This window comes from Motacilla alba, chromosome 1 (genome assembly GCF_015832195.1).
Source record: "Motacilla alba alba isolate MOTALB_02 chromosome 1, Motacilla_alba_V1.0_pri, whole genome shotgun sequence".
Taxonomy (NCBI): Eukaryota; Metazoa; Chordata; class Aves; order Passeriformes; family Motacillidae; genus Motacilla; species Motacilla alba.
In genome coordinates this window covers 64,762,884-64,783,944 of record NC_052016.1, presented here as the reverse complement: position 1 = coordinate 64,783,944, position 21,061 = coordinate 64,762,884, and the positions used below count along the sequence as shown (strand labels likewise).

Genomic DNA, 21,061 nt, shown 5'->3' with positions numbered 1-21,061 from the left:
AAGAATTGTGCAGGTTTGACTTAAGTGAGGGATTTGTTACAGGTCTACAGACTGTTCCCAAAATTTGATATATGCATGCAGAACGACACCATTAAAACAACAGGCACATAATTTGCTAAAAAGACTGAATAGAGAAAGCAATTATTAATAGCTCAATTTTGAGCTGGGAGAAGTTGTTACATGTGTCCAGGGAGACTCATTCTGGGTCCGATATTATTCATTACTCTCCGTAATGGCTTGGAGAATTGTGTGGAGAATATGTTAATCAAGTTGGAAGACAATAAAAATCTACACAGGATTGGTCACACTTTGAAAGACAGGATTAAAATTAATTATGAGCTTGATTAAATAAGCAGGCCAAAAAAGTCATCAATGACAGAGTCACTCAAAAGAAGTCAAATTAGCTCATGAACATGAAGTAACATTTGGCAAGGATAGTTGAGTTAGGTGTGCTATATTAATACCACTATCCAAGAAATGATGTGAATCACATTGTCCCAGACTGTTTTCAGAACAAGTTTTTCAAATTAAAAAAAAAATCACATACATGTATGTATATTCCCCCTTTTAGCATGCATGTTAGGCACGTGCTAAGCTTATCACACTTCACTATTTCAAATACACTGTTCCTGAATCTTTTAATTACTCCAGACAAAGGACACATTCAAGGTAACATCCAAATTAGAGTCCTAGTTTTCCTACTGGTTTAAGCATTTTGGTGCCATGCCAAGTTTATTTAGATAAGAACTCACTGGTTACGTCCTTTGGATTCCTGGCTCAGAGGCTGTGTCTCTGCCTATAGACTGGACCTCATCCAAGCTGGTTGGAAAGACTTTGCTAACCGTATTGCTGCATTACAAACAAGTGATTGTTTGATTCACAAAGCTGCAGAAACGCAGCCACACAAAAGACAAGTATAATGTCAGCTAGTACTAAAGAACAGTACAGATAAATGATGTATTTTATCTGCTTGGACACTAGCAGAGTGAAAGATGAACTCTGGGATGTAATTTGGCACAACTCTTTGAGAAACTGTCAAAACATGGAATGAGAAAGCCACACATAGGTAGGCGAAGCAGAAGGCCAAGGCTAAAAGTAGGACCTGCACAACTGAAATAGTTCAGTGCTCCTTCAGCCATCCACCCACTTTGGTATAGATATGGAGACAGCACACCAAAATGCTGAAATCCAAGTCAGTCATGGGGACATGAGCTCACTTGTCTTCACAGTTCAATGCTCACATTGTACGAAAGCTGCAGAGCTAGGCCTTCCTTACCAAACAGCAAACTACCACTGTTTGAAGTGTTGGATGCTTCAAGAGGGAGGTAGAAGTGGTTTTAAGACATCTTTTCTCCCTTTCCATATCCCTTCATCTTGGTTGTTCACCCAGGACTACAAAATACAGTCTGAAAGCCACTCTCCGACTACTGACCTTCTGTCTAGCAGTGCTGGGCAGAAATTGGCATTTTCTAGCTACATATCTGCCCACACTTGCTAAAATGTCTTTAAGGTTTTCAGAGATACAAGATATCCTGAAGAATTAAAGGGGAACGGAACCTATTTTCAACATCAACTTCCCTTTTCATGCAATCAAAACCAGGAAGAGATACTAGATGCAAGACAGATGCGTCTAGCCGCATATATCCTGTTGGCAGCAGTTTCTATAAAGGGAGGATTTTTTCCCATTTCTAAGACATCCAAGGAAATATGGAGGCAAATCTTCCCTTCCTGTTACCCAACAGCTGGTGCCCAAGGCTGTATACAACGGAGGGCTGCTCAGATCAGATACTTTCATACTTCTGCTCTGTTGCTTCCAATGTTAATTTCTGTCTTTCTGGCTCCCTGTTCTCTGTCCTAGCCAATTAAAAACCTCCCTACAGGAGAAAAACTTCTCTTTCAGGGTTCATACCCCTCACTGAAACTTTCTAGATTAGTAGGAAAGCTTGGTTTAGACATGAAGACACTAATGGTATGCGGAAAAGCCTCTTAGAGTCAATAAGAATAATGAAATTGAAGCAATACTTTATCTATTTCCTAATTACACTGATACTTACCAGACTACTTCAAACTGGGACAAAGACCCCAAGCAGTGTATGGAATCACTTTTAGGATGCAGTGAGAAACAAGCTTCTCTGTTGATTGGATTTTTAATGCAGTAAAGCATCTGCTGACATTAATTTATTGAGATTTCATAAAAGCTTGCCCCACCAGTGGATGGGTACAGGGCATACTTAAGATTCTCATCTAACCTTAGAATATAAATCTGGTTCTCATTTATCAGAAAGAGATTTGTCCTCTACTATGTCGAATACCCTGCCAGTGTGGAAGAGACAAGGTAGGCAGTCTCATTCACCCAGAAAGGCTCCTTGGTACTCACTGAGTTCCATCTCAGCAATTAAGCTCAATTAGGATATTCTAACATTACACTATTGACAGCACCTGGAAAACTGATAGAAAATACAGCACATGCTATGGTTTTGCTTACCCATGCTGTAGATTCTGGGCCAGGATTAGCAATCTGACAGGAATCACTCTTTGGCAAACCCACATCCAATCTGTTCAGTAATTCATTGGTTTTGCTATGAAGAAATTCAATCCAAATAGAATTGTTAGTGCTTCCATAAAAATAAACACAGCTTTTTATTCCACCCTTGGAATCTAGCCTAGACATTTTATCATGTGTCTGCTGAAAAACATCACAGGTAGAAAAAAAAAGGTTATGGAAACAGACAAATGGGACAGAGGATACAGAATCCACACTGTGGATAAGACATTTGCTGGGATGATTTTTTAAGCAAACAATTATGGTCATTTGCATATTTGGGGTGTAGAGTGGCTACGCTTTCCTCATTGTAAAGCTCTTATACAACAGACTCACATATCACTGGACTTCATGAGGATGCCAACTGCTTCGTGGAATTGTTGCAAATCCTTCTACAAGATCTATAAATCTTAGCTAAGTACTTTAAAAGATTATTTTCAGAAATTTTCCTTCACAGTTAATACAATGCAGCCTTACAAGAGATTACTTTATCAAGAAGAAAGGCTTTCAAGCATTTTGTAACAAGAAAAAAATGCTTGTCTTTAGTTAATGCACAACATTTTCATTTCTTATTCTGGCAAGGGCAATTTTCTTTTTCCAGCTGCATGCTTAACAAACCCAGAATTTCAAAGTAGCATCACTTTGCTCATAGTTTCGACCAAGTACAATTAAACTTGGTCACAAACAAAAACAAAGGATGGGAGTTTGTGTGCTGTGGTGAGGAATCAGTTTCTTAACCTGCACTCCCAGGCACGTATATTGAAGCCTTTTCTCACTCAAAAGAACAGAGTTAGAGTAAAGAGGCAATTTTATTTCTGTGTACAGCTTTGGAAAACATGAAAGCACTGAAGTGAGAACAGAAAAAGTGCTTCAAGAGATATTGAACGCAAAGATTTACTCTTCTCACTGGGCACCCAGCTAGCTCTGTGTAGGGGAAGATGCCACTACCAAAGACTTAAACTCAGAGAAAAAGCATTGGCTGCTGAAGACTGATTTTGATTAACAGCTGAAACAGACTACCAAGCGTGTTTTATATTTCACTCCATGATCTAAAACTGTGAGTAAATACTTTGTTGGTAAAATGTCCTGCTGGTCAGTGAGGAGTGATATATTGAGAAGTTGGGAAAAGGAACAAGAAACCACAAGTTCTTCTCTGCTACTCTACACAATATAAAACCATGTTACCACTTCAGGTACAAAGTACTTGCTCAAAATCTGGCAAGTCAGGCTTTTAGAGTTTCATCATCCCAGTTCACTCTCTTTCCTCCATTACCTGGGCAGCTAACAGACCTCAGACAAGGCACAATAAGGAAAGAACCAGATGAAACACTGTTTTCCCTGGTCTACAAAATATTTATACATAAAGATTGAACAAATTGATAGTCTTCTTATACAAGTGTTAAGGACTCAATTTTTTTCAATGAAAGATGAGTTATTAAGTGGTAAGATTGTACAGAATAGTTTTGGGAACGTGAAGATTTAAATTGCAGATTTTGTGTTTCTCTACCTATGCTAAAACTGATAAAATAACAACTAATTTCTATAACAGGAAGACTAAGAGCTCCTACAGAAAATCTGGAGTATATTTGAGAAGGTTGAAGCTCTGCTAAAAAATATGTGGCAACTTGGTGCTATACCTAGTTACTCTAATTCCTTATTGACGGCAAGAGAATTAAATTAAGTATGTCGAATTTCTCATTATTTGCATAGAAAAGTGGTGGAGACCATTGAATTTTGCAGATCTGCACACTGACAGGTGAAAAGCTTACTCTGTTTTAGTATCAGAAAAGACGATTACAAGACTGGAAGCAAATAAAGTTCCTTAACAAGACTGTGCACTGCCTTTGAATAGAGAAACACCTGACTTCACCCAATTAAGCAATACATTAATGATGTGTTCCTATCACAAGAAAGGGACTCAGATTTCTGAGTTTTCTGATGGAAGGCAAGTCAGGTCTTATATATATGTGTGTCATCTCTGTGGAAACCTAGCAACACACCTAGGGTTGCCAGTCAATGTCTGAATAGTATTTTTCATAATACTAAACCTGCAGTCATAACAATGCAGAGCATAGCCTAAACCAGGCTGCACAGAAAGAGAGAATTCAGGGAGATGACTGTTCAAATAATGTTCTGGAAAGGAAAGTGGTATCTCCAGAAGGAAACCAGCATGTCACTACACAGTCAGACAGTTGGAGCAACATCTCATTCACTTGCTGAAACTTCAGGGGCTAATCAAAAATGCTAAAATGTGTTCCTCTAAACTTAGTAACAGTAAGGAGAGAAGAGGATGAGATGAAAAAATTTACTTGAATACAGCAGAATCCTGATACCCTTCAAACACAGCTAGGCAAAAGGAGATACAAGATTTGAACTAACCAAGAAGGCATCCTCCTAACAGGCTGCTAGCATGAGTTCTGACTACCCCTAAGCATCAGTCTGAAACGAAGAGAAGCACTGATACTCTGGTTAATCTGGAGTGATCTTATGAGGGTATTTTGTCTTGGTAGCCCCATCTCCCACTACAACATTGGGAAAAAAACCTTTTGCTGTGCTAATTAAAACAGCTTCCTCCCATACTGGTGTGTTTAATAGCACCAAGCACTACTCCAAGCACGGCAATTCAGCATCTATAGTGTGGTAACTGTTCCTGGAATAGTTTTGACCTGTCCCAAACAGCACTTTTGCAAATAACTCCTGGCTTCTGTCCAGGAATGAATATCAACTGCAGCTCCCAACAGGCATTTTAGATGCTACCACACCATTTTGGGAGGTAAAAAGGTTTTCTAGCAATGGAAGCACACACTCCCAGGCCTGTTGGCCTCAGAAATGACAGTGATAGACAGTGTTAAACTTATCAGTAAAGATGCAGAGATGGGGGAGTAAAGCACAATACTGGATTTGGGATCTGAATAACTCTTAAGAGCTGTAATGGGAAAATACTAACTCCGCTGCCAGGGTCATTGAGTAATGTGCTAGAAGAGGCTGGTGCATGACAGCGGAAATCAGTCCATGGTGCAGACACTCTCTGTGGGTCCTTGGATATACAGCTTTACATTCCACAGCTACTCTTCAGGCAGAGACCTTTTTTTAAAAAAAAAAAGCTGCTATGCAAAACCATTTATTTGAAGCACAACAAGTATGTGTGAAGTGCAGAACCATGAATTTGCTAGGTGTTCCACTGAGAATGGTGTAATTCAGGCAACCTGCACTCAGAAACTACTTGTGAACCCACATGCATTTCTTACTGTTTGGGACTATTTGCTGCTCACATTCCCACTGGGGTAAGATGAGGGGATGGTTATAAAAGCCAGAGTGGGCCAAGGTTCCTCTGGCCTGGGTGGGAGTTCACATGATCCAACAGAATCACCAGCCCTGACATCTGAGAAGCAGACAGATCCACAGTTGACTCCAGAATGCAACTGTGAAAGATATGAAGACCTACAATGATCTCATTGCAAGATCCAAGGTCTAAATTCCTCTGCAGAATAAGGTCTTCAGTTTTGTGTGTCTATTGATTTTAACTACTGCCACATCCACAAGGATAATAAAAGTCTTCAAGAGGATTCATCCTCAGGGACATGAATGAAGATATGGACTCAGGACACAGTGTTTTCCTCCATCCAGGAGTCACACAGCAGCGCTTGCTAAGCTTCATTTGAGACTGTATTCCTCTCAGAACAAAGACAGAGAGAAAATAATTTTTCTGCCTACACATAAAGTTCTCAGCTTTAAGTCTGTTTTACAGACTAACATTAAAAATGCATTAATTAAAAGGCTTCTTGTAATCTTCATTAGTTCTCCCCAGTGGAACCAGTGGCAGTTAATTCCTTCGTTTTAATTGATGGATATTGAAATGCCAGTATACCAAAAAATATACTGGCCAAAAAAAAAAAAAAAAAAAAGGCAGCACAGTACTTTTGTGTGTATCATAAATCTATTTATTTCTCTTGACAATTTGTAAAATATAACAGCCAATTCTTACTACTACTGAAAACAAGACAGCTCATGAACTTTTTGTTTTCTCAAGCTGCAGGATCTCCAGCACTACATTCTGCTATAATGAACATCCACAAGTATGCTAAGAGTCATTAAAAAATAGTAATAAAAAATCAAAATAAAGAACCCCAAAGCAGATAAACCATCATAGTCATTGCATAGGGTAGACAACATGAGTAGCCACTAAGACCATAGAAGAAGCATTAAGTGCTGAATGACTTGGACTCATGAGTTTCCAAATTAATTGTCTGTAAGCAATGCTGAAGTGACTTTTCACCATTTTCTTACAATTCATCAAGAAAAATAAGAAGCAGGCATACTGCATATATAATGTTAGTTTCACACATCCACCCAGAAATTTCATGACAATTTTTAAAAATAGGAGGACTTGCTCTCTCAGAAAAGAAAAACATTTCAACAACAAAAACTCAACCCCAAATTTAATTCAAGACATCTTTTTGCAGCACCAGCAATTATATCTACAACTTCTTCTCACTCCAACACACTTAATTGGCTAAGCATAACAACTTCCTCAACTTTTGCAGAAATTAAGATCAGTTGCATAACCCTGCAAAGGTCTACCCAGAAGAAATGCTGCCCTTCATTTCAGTAAGGTCCATGATGGGTGTGTCTTCACTGATGCCCTTGCTCCTTCCTCAGTGAAAGCTCTGCCTTGTGCATTGCCATGTGCATCTTGGTCAGGCATTTGCTGTGACCCACAAGGTAGGCTGGCTGGTACTGGGGCCACTGGCCTAACAAAACCAAATGTTAAAATAGGAGAAGCTCTCCAACACTTTCTTGGTTGGAAGATGGAGGAGGACCCTCCAAAGGGAGGTGTAGTTGGGACTTTCACTACTGAAATAATTTGGTAAAGTGGGAATGAAGCTGGGGGGCCAATGATACTGTTTGTTAAAATAATCCTACCAAAGACACATGGCTTTTGCTAGTACACAGTTACACATGCTTCCTCTCACATCCCCTCCTCTTTGCAGAGATGTACCACAGCCAGTTTACTCAGTTTAAATAAATTCAGAAGGTTGCAAGTAACTGCCCTGTTTCCCACAGCTGGACCATGATAAGAGGCAAGGCAGTAAAAACATTTCTATCTGTCAGCAACAAACATGCCTTCAACCCCACAGGGATCATGGTTCTCCTGTACCTCAATTCTTATCCTGAGCTGCAAGACAGAGTCCACTTTTTGGGTAAGAATAATAAACAAACATCAGCCATGTCCAAAATTGCCAGCGTGACTGGCAATTTCTGGAGTGTGCGTAGGTGGGGGACTCACCTTTTGTCAGAGGCTATATGGTAAAAAAATTACATGAAATTGTTAACACATCAAATTCATGTATGATGTTGATGGCTCTTCTGCAATGCCCTTTACTATGAAGAAAGGCCATTCTCTAGATATTTAGTCCACCTGTTTTCCAACAGAAATCCTCTCAGTAGCCACATACAAGCTTAATACAGTATTCACAGACTTCACTGGCAGTAATGCAAGATCATAGTACAGATGACTTGGACAAAACTAATGATAGTTATCAAGCACTGCTATCTTTGGCTAGGAGGATTTCTTTTCTGCAAGCTCTTGAGCATCTGTTCCTGAGTTTGAGGATATGAACAAAAAAAGTGGCACTAGTTCATCTTAGGTATAAGGCTTCAAGAAAGTATAAAAATAGGTTGTTTAAAGAAAAATAAAAAGCAACTTTATCAGCAGAATTATTTTCATCATTTTCTACCTACACTCAAAAGTAAACTATCCTCTCAACCCACCTGCTTTTTTTGTTTCCCTGACTGGATGAAATTACACAGCTCGGCTACTCGTTCCTCCCACCAAGTCATCCAGTATTCCTGGATGCTATTTTAGATGTAAGCTTCATTTATTACCTGAAGTAATAAGCATAAATCCAGTTTTAAGGAAAATGCAGTTTGGTATAAGTCTATTGCATTCCATTCTGCGTGCTCCATCTGCATGTGCAATCTGCTTCTATATTTTCAGCCAGCTTGCATGGGCAGATTAATGCGCACAATTAGAAAGCAACCTCACAGGCGTTCAATAAACTGCTTTCATTATTACACTCAAGAGAGCCCCTTTGGATGTCTATAAAAGCCTAGTTTTCTGCCTGTTAGCTAAATAATTGACAACGCTTAAAATAATCAGGAGCAAATGAACAAAACGAAGACAATTGTGGCAAAAAGAAGCAAACAAAGGATTCTCAAGGCTGCAAATGCTTTTTGTGCGAGCCCTCTTTCATTCTCTTTAGCAACCTGTATTAAAAGTCTGGTCAGGTTTACGCTTGCACTTCTGTGGGGAAAATTTGTTGCCAGCCTGCTGTTTGAACCACACATCATAGGGGACTGAAAACTGGCAAGGACACTAGCATTTATCCTGTAAAAATTGATAAATAAATAAAAATTCTGTTTTGATTCAGGTTTTATACTCCTGCATTTTATGACTTTTGAGAAAGCTGCTTTGGCAGGCAAGTGTATATCAGCTTGGTTTGGTGAACCTCCTGCATTGTTTTTGGAATATGCACTCAAGAGACACTCTGGCAAATTCTGTTTCCAGCTCCAAATTCTGAGCAGAATGTATTGAGTGCGCACATGTACCCGAGTGCAGCTGTGCCAGGAATTTTTACAGGAATACAACCTTCACAAAAACAGGCATGAATATGTAGCAAAGGGAAAGATGAAGTGACACAACAGTCATCATTTATTATTAGAAAGTAACCTTATTTTTTAGACTACTTTTTCCATTACTTAAATAGGTAGATGGGTATTAGAAAAACAGTGTAGATGGCTATTGGAAAAACAGGGTATTCCATCCAACACTACAATTTCTGGAAAGTCGAATACAAATATAATAAAAGCATCTAACTAGAGATCTGGGCCAAAACAGCACGGTAAGATGCCCTACAGTTCAGACACAGATTCACACAGCCTGCACAGCGAGCCTCTGAAACAGCCAGTCATTACATATCCATCCTCATTACTGTTTAAATGACAAATGTGGTGTACTAACTAAAGAGGGAATGTCCTGAAAATTTCTGTTCCTTGTGTCCTTTTGGAAAGACGTGCACTGAGTTCTCCCCTTGCATGGATTAGCAATTGCAAAGTATGGACTACATGAGCCTCCATTACCTTCTAATGCACTCTCACAGAAACACAATCAGGCCAATAATGTAAACCACATCCAGGATACCCTGACTCAGAAGGAAGGAGTCCATTTCATGTGTGTAGTTCCTGGTAAAAAGTCAACACATACTCCCTATTTTCTAAATCTGGTATCTGCAGGGACAGAACCACAGCAACACTGTCACCAACAAATTTCTCATGTGCTTCTCTTCTGTTAGCACAACCTACGGTAATCATGCTATGCAGCAACTTCTCCACCCCAAAGTCTGCTCCTGTGTGCTCTTAAGACTTTTAATGCACAGCTATTTCAGGAGACACCTTTTGAGTTTGTTCTGTTTTAATCACTGAACAAAGCCTGAGTTCACTGGAGTCAGAGGAGGGACTGATCCCAAAATTGTGAGGCTTGCAGACTTTTTCATGGCAGCCTGCATGCCTGTCTAGACTACATTCTCACAAGACACAAACACATATTCAAGCAACTGAGGTAACAGATACAGCTGACTTTCAAGGACCTGTTGCACACAAAGAAGCTATCAAGGCTTTCAAGAGATGGGAAATAACTATATTCTATAGGCAGCACATAAGGTTACAGACAATCTTACTTTTCAGCACTCACTTCATGTTAGACCCTTTGAAAAGGGATTTCAGTGGGAAGTTCTTGTTTTTAATAGTGACAGGAATTTAATCAGAAAAACTAAATTCTGGGCAGCATCATACTTTATTGTCAGAGCATGTTAATGACATGAGAATCTTAAGTGCCTTTCCTTATCAAACAGAAGCGGCACTTCATGCAGGAGAGGTACTGATTGGGCTGTACCTCATGGAGGCTGATACAGCTGGAGGTGGTGATCAATTTTAAAAGGTTTCCCAGTTAATGAGACTGCTGGTAGGCATTGATCTCCTCAGAAAAATTGTGATATTGCAGCTACAGAGGACAGACTAACAAGGGAGCTTATCTTTTGAATAGGCCACGACTTTGCAGAGGTCACTGCTTTATATGCAGCACATGACCTTTCTTCCCTCCATTCCCAGCAAGCAGAGTAGATCAAAATACCCTAGCAGAGACAGTGAGGAAAGGGGCACAACCTCATATTTGCTCTCCTCGCTTCTAGACGAAGGGCCTTAGAGGAGGGAAGTAATGAGTCACTCATTTTTGCATGGCAGGCAAAAGCACATCTCTAAATACCAAGCACTTCTATGTGAACATGTCACTAATAACCAGCAGTACTTCAATGGAGTTACTTCACAAAATCTGAAATGTCACACAGCTTTTCATTACTCTTGGATGCTGGGCTCCTTAATGCCAACATCTCAGCAATGCATCCTCAACGACCTCCAGCAGTACACCCTTCTCTTCCTGTGGCCACCAGAGAATTCCTTCAGGCCAGGGAAGGCACTAGTGTCACTGTGTCTGCAGAGGAATGCATTCCACGCAGCCAGCTCTGTGTCCAGCTCCAGGTTGAGCTCTGGGGGGCTGGAGCCTGAGTCCCAGGCGAAGGGCCATGAACTGCCAACCCTTTGCATAACGAAGGGCCTGGGGACCTACCACTTGGTCAGGGGAATGGAGAGTGGGAAAAAACTATAGGAACTGACAACCCCCAGGCTTCCCTGTGCTTGGACTGCGAAGGGATAAAAGCCTAGGGGTTCCTTTGTTCAGGGTGCCTCCTTGGAAGCACCAACTCAAGTTGCTATTTTATTATTTAGTTATTGCATCATGATTAAATTATTTTAAGTATCGGGACGTCTGAGAGTCTGCAGTGGGAAACCTGGTTTGAACATGGTGTGATGGTGTGAGTGGGGGGGTGTGGCTGCAAAGGGGCCTCAGTCCCAGCTCAAGTGGAGTGACTGACAGAGTGGCTCCTGGATGGTCTGACAGGAAAGTTTCCTTAACACTGCATTATGTGGGCTTTGCTTTACCAAAATTGCATTCACTGGAGGTAGGTTTTCAGCTCACTTCCTGCAGGTGAAGGATCTACAGGACCCTCCTCGCGTACGTTCAGTACAGAGTACATACAAATAATGTCCTGATAGTTAAACTCAAGCAATGGAGCTTGAGACACTGCAGTGATGAGTCCATCTTCACTTTCAGTCGTATCAGAGATGACACCAGCTGAATGCTCACAAGGCTTTCCTTAATCAGTGGGCAGAATGGCTGCCAGGAAGTGCCCGGGCAGCCAGAGCTCCTGCACCACCCTGCACCACCTGGGGATTACCTGGCTGCACACACAGAATCATTTGTGTTGGAAAAGACCTCTACAATCAAGTCCAGCCATTAACGCAGCACTGCCAAGTCCAGCACTCAACCACATTTCCCTAAGCAACCATTCCCTGAGTACATGTTTTTAAATACCACTGGGGAAGGTGACTCAACCACTTCCCTGGGCTGCCTGTTCCGATGCTTTCCACCCTTTTGGTGAAGGAATTTTTCACTTATGGCTGTGTCCTGTTTTCCTATGTTTCAGAGGGTTCGGGCCTGCTTTTGCAAAACCAAATTTACTTTTAATGGAAAAGGGCACTCAACAGCAGAATTCCTTTTACTCTAAGCAAAAAAAGGTACAGGCAGGGAAGGGAAAGGAAAGGATGAGATATGTGTCATTCATAACTGAATATGCCTTAAGATAAAAAAATCAGATTAAATGGGAAGACAAGAACCCTGACAATCCCCTGAGGAAAAGCAAGACCCATAACTGAGGACCTTGCACTGCAAAGATCTGATGTGTCTACGGCTGATTTAGGCTCAAAAAGAATCAAAGTGTCTAGTCTGTCAGAAACAGGCAGAGATACAAAGTTGAGCAGTCTTCAGAGTTCCTGAGGAATCAAGGTGTGTGTGTGTGGGCATCCACACCAGAACAAACAGCAAGCCAAACAGCAATATCTAGAGACAAATACTGGCACCATATTAAGGGAAAGAGCTATGCCTAAAGCCAAATGGGGAAAAAAAAAGGAAAAATACAAGAAAAGCTGGAGTCAAAGCACTAAAATGTCTGTACCTTAGAGAACAGAGTCTGGGCAAATGATGAAGGAACTGGAGCCACTAGAATGGGACAGAAGTGACTTCTTTAAAGGTCACAGAGGAGGAAAAAGCAATCAATCAGGCTAAGAATACAGGTGAGTAATTTCAGAAGCCAAAGATAAAAAAGGTAAAGGTGACTAAACAGGATTGTGTGTTAATTATGTGATAGAATCAGTTTGGATCAGTTAAAAACAAATAAATGGGGTGGAGTGAATGGGAAGGCCAGGAAATTCACTGCCAGTGGAATTAATTATATCAGGGCTTAGGCCATATCTAAATCTGATATTAAGGAGATATTCTTGGGAAATAGGTCTTTACAACATATCTCCACATTTAAGTAGGACTATGCTAAATAGAGGAAGTCCTCATTATTTACATGTGGGTTAAACTTCTTTACTAATCAACAAAATAAATGGGTGTAGATGTAATTTTGATTCTGTTTTGATAATTAGTCTTGGACTGAATGATTACATATTGATTCAGTTAGAGAATGAAAGCACAAAGTCATTTTATAATTCACAACTTTCATTTCAAAATGTATGTTTTAGGAAGCTAAGAGAGGTCTACAGGACAAAATTTCTCACAGAATAAGGTGTGGAGGAGGCTTGAATATTTCACAGAATCATAAAATCATTGAGATTGCTGGACGTCATCTTTCCTACGCTCTGTTCAAGTGGGGCCACCTTGAGACAGCTGCCCAGAACTTTTGAATATATTCAGGGATGGAGAATCCACAACCTGCCTGGGTAACACCTGTGCTCATGTTCAGTCACTCTCAGAGTAAAAAAGTGTTCAGTAGGAACCTCCTGTGGTCCAGTTTGTGCCCATTTTGTGCCCATTTTCTTGAAGTCAAAAGTTTCAAGTCAAAAATTGAAAAAAACAGTAACAGAAACCAAATCCTTCCTGAGCCCCAAACCAGGGAAAAAATGCAAACAAATAAGAAAATATTAAGTAATAATTAAAAAGCCAAACAAAACAACAACAACAAAAAAAAAACAACAAAAAACCAAAATGGACAAGTAGATAACGAATTTTAGATAATAGGTTTCAAATTTTTACTTACTACTTTTGATCTTCAAGAAGCATCTCTCTTCTTTGCATTTCTTCTTGTCTTTTTTTAACTTCAAGTCTCTCTGCCTAGAGCATTAAAACCAGGAAAAAATACTTGAGGTTTCCAAAAAACCAAAACCAAACATCAATTATTCAAATTCCAATATTTCAATATTTTTGTATTTAAAAGATCTATAGCAGTTTGGTACAGAAGTGACCCAATCTCAAATTTAAAGGTATTCACTCATGAAGCAAATATCTCGTAGTCAAGATACCTGTTTAAATTAGAAAATGACATGGTGTTCCTAGTACCCATCTACCCAAAAGGTCTTGTGAGCCTTCAGAGCCATCATGTCACAGCCCTGCTGGGAAACATCTTGGCAGGCAGCTGATGCAGCCTTGGAACTCACAAGAAGGCAGAAGACCTACACCACTGCACCAAAGCAGATGATAGTCCTGTGGCACTGACAGTGCAGTGATGTGAACACAGGTAGCTCACAGAGCTGTCCTGCAGGAACATTAGGTACTGGCCAGCTGAAAACATGCTAAGATGAATGAAAGTGGGAGACATTTGTACGTAACCAGCATTCTTCTGCCTCAGATACCATATTTGGTGCAAGAGCTAACCAAACCCTTGACACATAAAATCTGTAAATCATCTGTAAATCTGGATATCGCACACATGATTAAGTCCTTTAAAATAAAATTGCACATAATTTCCAGTGGAAGTACCATCTAAGCAGCCCAAATCCCAAATTCAAGTAGAATAATACAGTAAAATAAAGCAAAAACTAAAGAACTTGCTACAACAGCAGTAACTAATGTAATTCAAACTAAATTCCAATGAAAAGGAGGCTAGCCAAATTTTTGTTTTGGCTCACAGGATGCAGTTAGGTCCAGTGGGAAGAGCAGTTAAAAGGCAGTTCAGTGTACGAAAAGCACAAATTAGAAGTTCCAGCCTGAGATTTCAGCCTGAGATTTCTCAAAATACTGAGATTTTCAGTATTTTGAACTCCCACACTGTAGGTGGTGGGGGGATGCTCCAGTAAGAGCTCCCAAGAAATGATCACAACAACCCTCATGTGGAGCAAAATACAGTCTCGGACTGTCATTCTGCTTATTGTCCACCCTCAAAAGGAAAAAAGGTCATTGCTCGGTAACCCAGCAACCAGACATTGCTCTGAACAAAGTGCCCTGGAAATTTCAGACAATACCTTGCAGAGATGGAAAGGGAGGGGTGTAGGTGAAAATGGCCCCTGTGGCCAGAGCTCCCAAATCAGGGAGAGAACACTGCCTGAGCAGAGGTACTGAGCAAGGACAGGGAGAACAAGGAAGGGGAAACATGTAAGTGGGTAAGGGGTGTTAAGAACAGGGCTGAAATCCCTCAGTTCCATAATCTTCCTTCTGTCCTGCAATGAAAAACATTTCAGAAAAATTACAATTCTGCTGGCAGTTACTCAATTACTTTGCCTTTGGCAATTTCAGGATGCATATTTTTTAATTGGATAAAGAATGACTGTCTGAAAGAGATTTGCAAAACAAGTGCAAATTCCTCCTTTGCATGCACAGGATTAGGAAAAAAAATCCTTTCAGATGTCTGCAGATAGGAAAAGAGCCACTATGTTGTGTGATGATAAAAACTGTTGGAAGGCAAAAGACTTAGAAGCTGTTATTTGGAAAAAGGCAGTGAGAAATAAACAAAAGGAGGAAGGGGAATCTCTGAATAAGATGTCCTGTTCACTCATTTGACATGCAGAGACAGTGATAGAATGTATAACATACTGATGCAATTGAAAAATTTAACGAAACTGTAGTAAGGAACATCACTACACAGTATGGATGATTTTAGAGCGTTCAGGGGATATATTGTTTGCTCCTAACCTAGGCACAGATGATGTGTTAGGCAAAAAAAAACTCCCACTCATTTGTGCAGCTTCACAGTTTACAGGAAAAGAAAGGAAAGAGGCAGAAAAGAAATCTTATGGCTTATGTTATTGCCAAAGGTGATGCTGATACCCTTGAGGCACCAGCCATAGCGCCCAGGCTTTTCCCCAACACTGCCCAATACCACAAGCTGATGCCTTCACCTCTCACAAAGCACTGGATGTGGGATCCACCATCATATTGCAAGGCTCCTGAAAGTTCAAAAAAAGAAATTCAAAAAGTTCCAAAAAAATCCAAATTTCACAGGACTTGTTGTGGTCTAGCTCCTAGCTAGTGACATCTAGAGCACAGTGATACTAACTTTGATAAATACAAACCTTCAGTACCAACCCTGTCTCCCACCAGATGAAAAAATAAAGGAATATCCTACAGCTATTCTACCACCAGAATGGTACCTGAAGAAAACTCCAGCATCTTGAAATTACTTGCTTGTGGCTGGTGTGACTATTTTTTACTCTGGAAGTTTACCCTAGGACACCTCCTTAAGGATGCATACAAGTGGCAGGCGACAGGACGGGCACATTCTCCAACTCATGATAATCTATCAATAGACATTGCCAAAGCACTCCACATTTGGCACCGTATTCAAAAAGCCAAGAGTGGAACAGCTGTGATATTGAAGGTAAACACGTTGAAAAATGTTAGCAGAAGGTCTGTAAAGTTCCCGGTTTTAACAAATTCCTGAAAAAAGGCCACTCATGCTGATTAACATAGTCAAATTAAAGAGCACATGATTTGATAAAGAATAAAACAAAATTGCACATTATCCTAAATAAGACAGCTTCTGAATATGGCAGGACTGTATACTACATAATGTAAGAGAAAAAAACATTGCATGCAGTGTAATTACACTGAGCCTTTTCATTTCAAATTGTTGAATCTTCTAATAATCAGTCAAGACCTAAACTATAAAAGGAAATGCTAAAGGCAGGGTAACAGAAAGAGAAATTCAGTCACAGGAAACAGAAATATCCATTGCGGTGAAGTAATCCAATTCTACATGCAACAGAAATGAGAAAAGTTTAAAAAACAAGAAGCCAAGTATCAGCTGCTTGCTTATTTTTTGGGGAACTTTGACAGTCCTTTCACCCAACAGAAACAAAGGAAATGATGATCTAGTCTGGTCAAACACTGTGATGTGAAGGGCTGCACAAAAAATACCTACTCCAGACATCCACTACTAGTAAGCAAATAATAAAAAAACTACCTCTCATGTTCTTAAACACTTTCTGTGTATTAGACACACAGCATCTGGGAAAAATACAGAAAAGGAATTCCCTGCTCATGTTACAAAGTCTTTTCTGAATTATTTCACTGAGCACTCATCATTAGCTTCAAATCCCCAAACTCAGGCAGCCCTTGGTTACCCCATGAGCAAACCCCATCAGTCCCAGGACAAGTTGCCTGTCTTGAAGTGCACAGGAAACCTGAGTATTTGTTCACACAAGGTGGCCCTGTGGAGCACAGAATGAAGAATCTTTCCTTTCTGGAAGCTAGAGAGAGAGACAAGGTAGATGCCAAGCTGGTCTTCCAGCAGCTAATAACCCCGTGGGTAATGAAAGAATGACAGAGACAGGCAGGTGGACTCATTCATATAGATAGTAAGGCAAACCTTCCATATTTGGGTACTGCTTTGGCAGACTCAGAGTTTTTGCTTGTTCACAAAGATAATAGGAAAGGGGATGCTGCTTTTCTCTGCAAAACCAGCATTAAAACACTAACACAAACAGATCCTAAGTTCACAAGCAGCACTGGCTTACAGTACATCCTCCTTACAATCAAGAAAGAACCGAGCTGAGTATCAGCACCCGTTCTAGTCATCGCACATTAGTCTGTATGGCTTCACCATTCATGTCTGTTGGCAAAGAAGCTTTCCAGCTGTGAAAGTTCCAGGGCTCCTGCTGATAAAGCTGGCTAGCTATTATCTCCTCTCAGACTGCCACACAATTTGGTTTTTATTGAATGAATAATAACCTTGAGCAAAAGAAGGGCTGCCCAGTAAGAAAAGACGGCCTGTGAACTTGCAGAAAGACATGCTCTCAGCCAATGCCCTACAGGTGCAGTTGAATACAAATCTATCACTTCAAATAAAAAGCTTCTTTCCTTTGGTAAACAGAGCCCAACACTGGTTGTACAGCACCAGTAGGATCTGTGTCATTCTCAGGTCTTGGGAGCCTTTGATCTGTACACAGGGTGAGATAGCCAAACTGGCACTTTCCAGGCTTTTTAGCATGCTCTTAAACACAAGGCTGAATATTTAATATCAAATCATCTTCCAAGAAGAAATCTCCATTGGCTCAATCACTATTGTGGAAGACAATCTGAATAAACAAATTCAAACTAAGAATTCCCTTTCACGCACCTCTGTTTTGTGCGATTGCTTTCTGGGTATATGTTTATTTAGTCAAATTAGTCTGTTTGGCAAAGATGTTTGTTGCAATGTTGCATCCTCCTTCAGCAAAAATGGATACTTAGAGTTTTACTATCTACAACATCTATAAAGATTTTATAATCTGTGGGAGTGAAGGTAAGGAAATTAAAGAGCATGAAAACAAACCTGATACATCAATATATTTTCCAGGTGTAACTAGAAATTATAGCAGTCTTGTAACATTTTTCTTGTCCAATGCCCATGGGCAAACAACATATATTAAACAGTTAGTCTACTCTCTTCCACTGCTATCATCACTGTGTCTGCAGCTACACATGAGATGGTAACAGCTATCAACATTTTCAGGTGATAGTATTTATTGTCCCTGTAAGCTATTGTGTATAGGCTTATGCCCAAAATATAATACTAACCACTGAGAGACCAGGAACAGACTAACCCTCACCCAGAAGCAAATACAGTTATTTTTGTTTATGCATGGCCTTGCACACCAACTGGTATCGACAACTTTTTAATTAACTCTCAACATTCAGTTTCTGCACTGAAAATCATTTTTACTATTGTGGAGACAAAACTTGCAAACCTGAAATCTCCCTTTCTCTCCTTGTTAATGAGAACATCAGCATCATGCTCCCTATTCTTTGATTTTTCATTTAAATTCCACACTGCATTCTCAAGCAAGTGCTACTTGGTTGCCACCAAGGAGACACAAATGAACTTTTATAAAGGGTTGTGCAGCACAAAGAAGGAGATGCTTTGTGAGAATAACTGGAGAAACAAAAAAAACCTCCCCTCCCAAAAAAAAGAAAATTTGCAAGTGAGCTATCATTGGTGTCAGTACATGGAGAATACTAGAAGGAAGAGTGATCTGACCTATTAGCAAGACACTTGTTGGCTGTAGAAGGGCTGGAGAGGCAGTTGAATTTCAGGGTGCTCTCATCACAATGCAGGTAGACTACACTGAATTTTCCATGATTTGGACATCTTTTCCATCCCGACAGGCTGGATTTTCTAGTATTCTTCCCATGTGCACAGGCAATTATGGATTTCTATAAGGTCTTTGTGCCAACTGCTACAATCCAATCTTAGAGAGGGAGCTCATGCCAAAGTGAACCATATAACCTGCACACAATTTACTCCTGACCTCCGTGTTCTCCCTTTCTGCTAACTCTGCCAGATAGATGCAACTGAAAGCCTGGAGTTTCTGATGAGCCAAAGGAATACTCAAGCCCCAAAAACCCCAGGCAGGCATCCTTCAGTCAGCTACAAAGAGGAGGAGAACTACATTTCCTAGTTCCTCAATACCATCCAGGGCTACCACTTAATTTAATTAGTCAGCTTCATGTCGTTCAACAAAATCAAGCATCAAGACATGAACTATTATATGGCTTCAAGTCTGCAGTAACTAGATTTACCTTTTCTCTCTGAATTGCTTTCTTTTTCAGGATTTCAGCCTCTTCAGCTGCCTTTTTTGCTTTTACATACTCTTCTCTTTTGTGCTGTGTGACATAAACATAGGAAGTTATTTTACATATTTATGTATACAAGGAACACACAAGGTAACTTGACTCCTATAGTGCACATCTTTCAAATCTAAAATGTGTTAGGGGAAAGTTTCTGGATTTTTTTTCACTTGAAATAAGACACTGAATAATGCAGGCTGTGCAACAGCTACTGCAATATTGGCTTTAAGAAGACTGAAACATCTAGGACTGATAAATGGGCATCCATGCAAGTACTCACACAGCTTTTTGATAACTTGCAAGCATTTATACCTCTTGTAACAAGAACAACATTTCCACATAAGCACGGGACAGGGTGGTACATTGATCAATTAGTCCAAGCATAAGCAGCATGCTGAAGATACAGCACGGCATTTCAGTGGCTTTACAACTGTTCTGGTTGTTATTTGAGATATCATCTGTGATACAGATTGCTACATATTTATGGAAAGATTTCTCATTTTCTTTGGTGCAGAACATTAGTTTCTGATTTTCTGCTGCTTCCTTCAGGTTTCATGACTTTCTCCTGTCAAGCAGCTGTTAGTTCATTATATAGTTGTACAAAACACTACAGGAAAAGCTTTCTTTTGAGTTCTAAAATAAACAAACACATTTATTCTTACTGACCTTTTTCTGGTATTTAGATTGCATGAGAATCATTTGTTGGTTTTGTCGTACTCGAGCCTCTGATTCGTTTCCACCTTAAAAAACCCCAAAAATATAAATGGCACTTTGTATGAGCATTTTAACTGAAAATGCCAGTCATTTCAGAATACAGCAATATAACAGATTGGATTTATGCATATATAGGAAATTTTTCATAATTACAGTAGCTGTCTGACATTAAAGAGAACAGATAGGAGACCTTTCTGATAATTTTTTTCATCCATCAAAAGCACTTGCTTATTATTTACAGAGCACCCACTGTATCATCCACTCTACCAACAAATATGTCCCTACAATACATGATCCGTTTACTGAGGAACTATTCCATTTTCAGAAAATCAGTCATGCTTTGCAGGTGAGTTTTCATTTTCACATCCAGCTATCCCCACCTTTGTTCAGTTTGTCACACACATACAGTCAGAAATTCTATTGCTAAAAAGTTTCTCTTTTATCAAATTTAGGATCACGGACTCCGCCAGCTCCAATGGGATGCTACAATTTAAATATTTACTAAGTAATGTCTTAGGGCTAAAGGAAGAATCCCCTTTCTGAAATGGAAGTAAAAGTCTTTCCCACAGACCTCACATTCATATCCAGTTAGTAGAAAGTGTCCTTTTCCAAAGCCATGGACTCTCTTTTGTGAACATCTACAGCTCTGGCCATAATGTTCAGCCTTCAGTAAAAAGAAACAAAAAAACCAACCACACAAAGAAAGTGATACCAGGTCTCAAGGGATTGAGGGAGTGACTTCGATTCTATTACTCTGCTCTATTTTCCAAAGTATTTTCTTGCTGTAGGAAAGGAAATAATTTATTCCCTTC

At 39.9% G+C, this 21,061-nt stretch overlaps 1 protein-coding gene across 2 annotated transcripts in view; it reads right to left on the bottom strand.

Moving 5' to 3' along the window:
- Positions 1–21,061, bottom strand: part of EPSTI1 (epithelial stromal interaction 1) — a 50,273-nt gene that overhangs the window by 12,845 nt on the left and 16,367 nt on the right. For both annotated transcript variants that reach the window (XM_038133952.1, XM_038133960.1), the window contains 4 exons: positions 20,202–20,275; positions 19,488–19,571; positions 13,753–13,826; positions 2,486–2,579 (listed from right to left, as the gene is read on the bottom strand). In XM_038133952.1, coding sequence (XP_037989880.1) covers positions 2,486–2,579; positions 13,753–13,826; positions 19,488–19,571; positions 20,202–20,275 — 326 coding nt within the window. The remainder of the gene's footprint in view (positions 1–2,485; positions 2,580–13,752; positions 13,827–19,487; positions 19,572–20,201; positions 20,276–21,061) is intronic.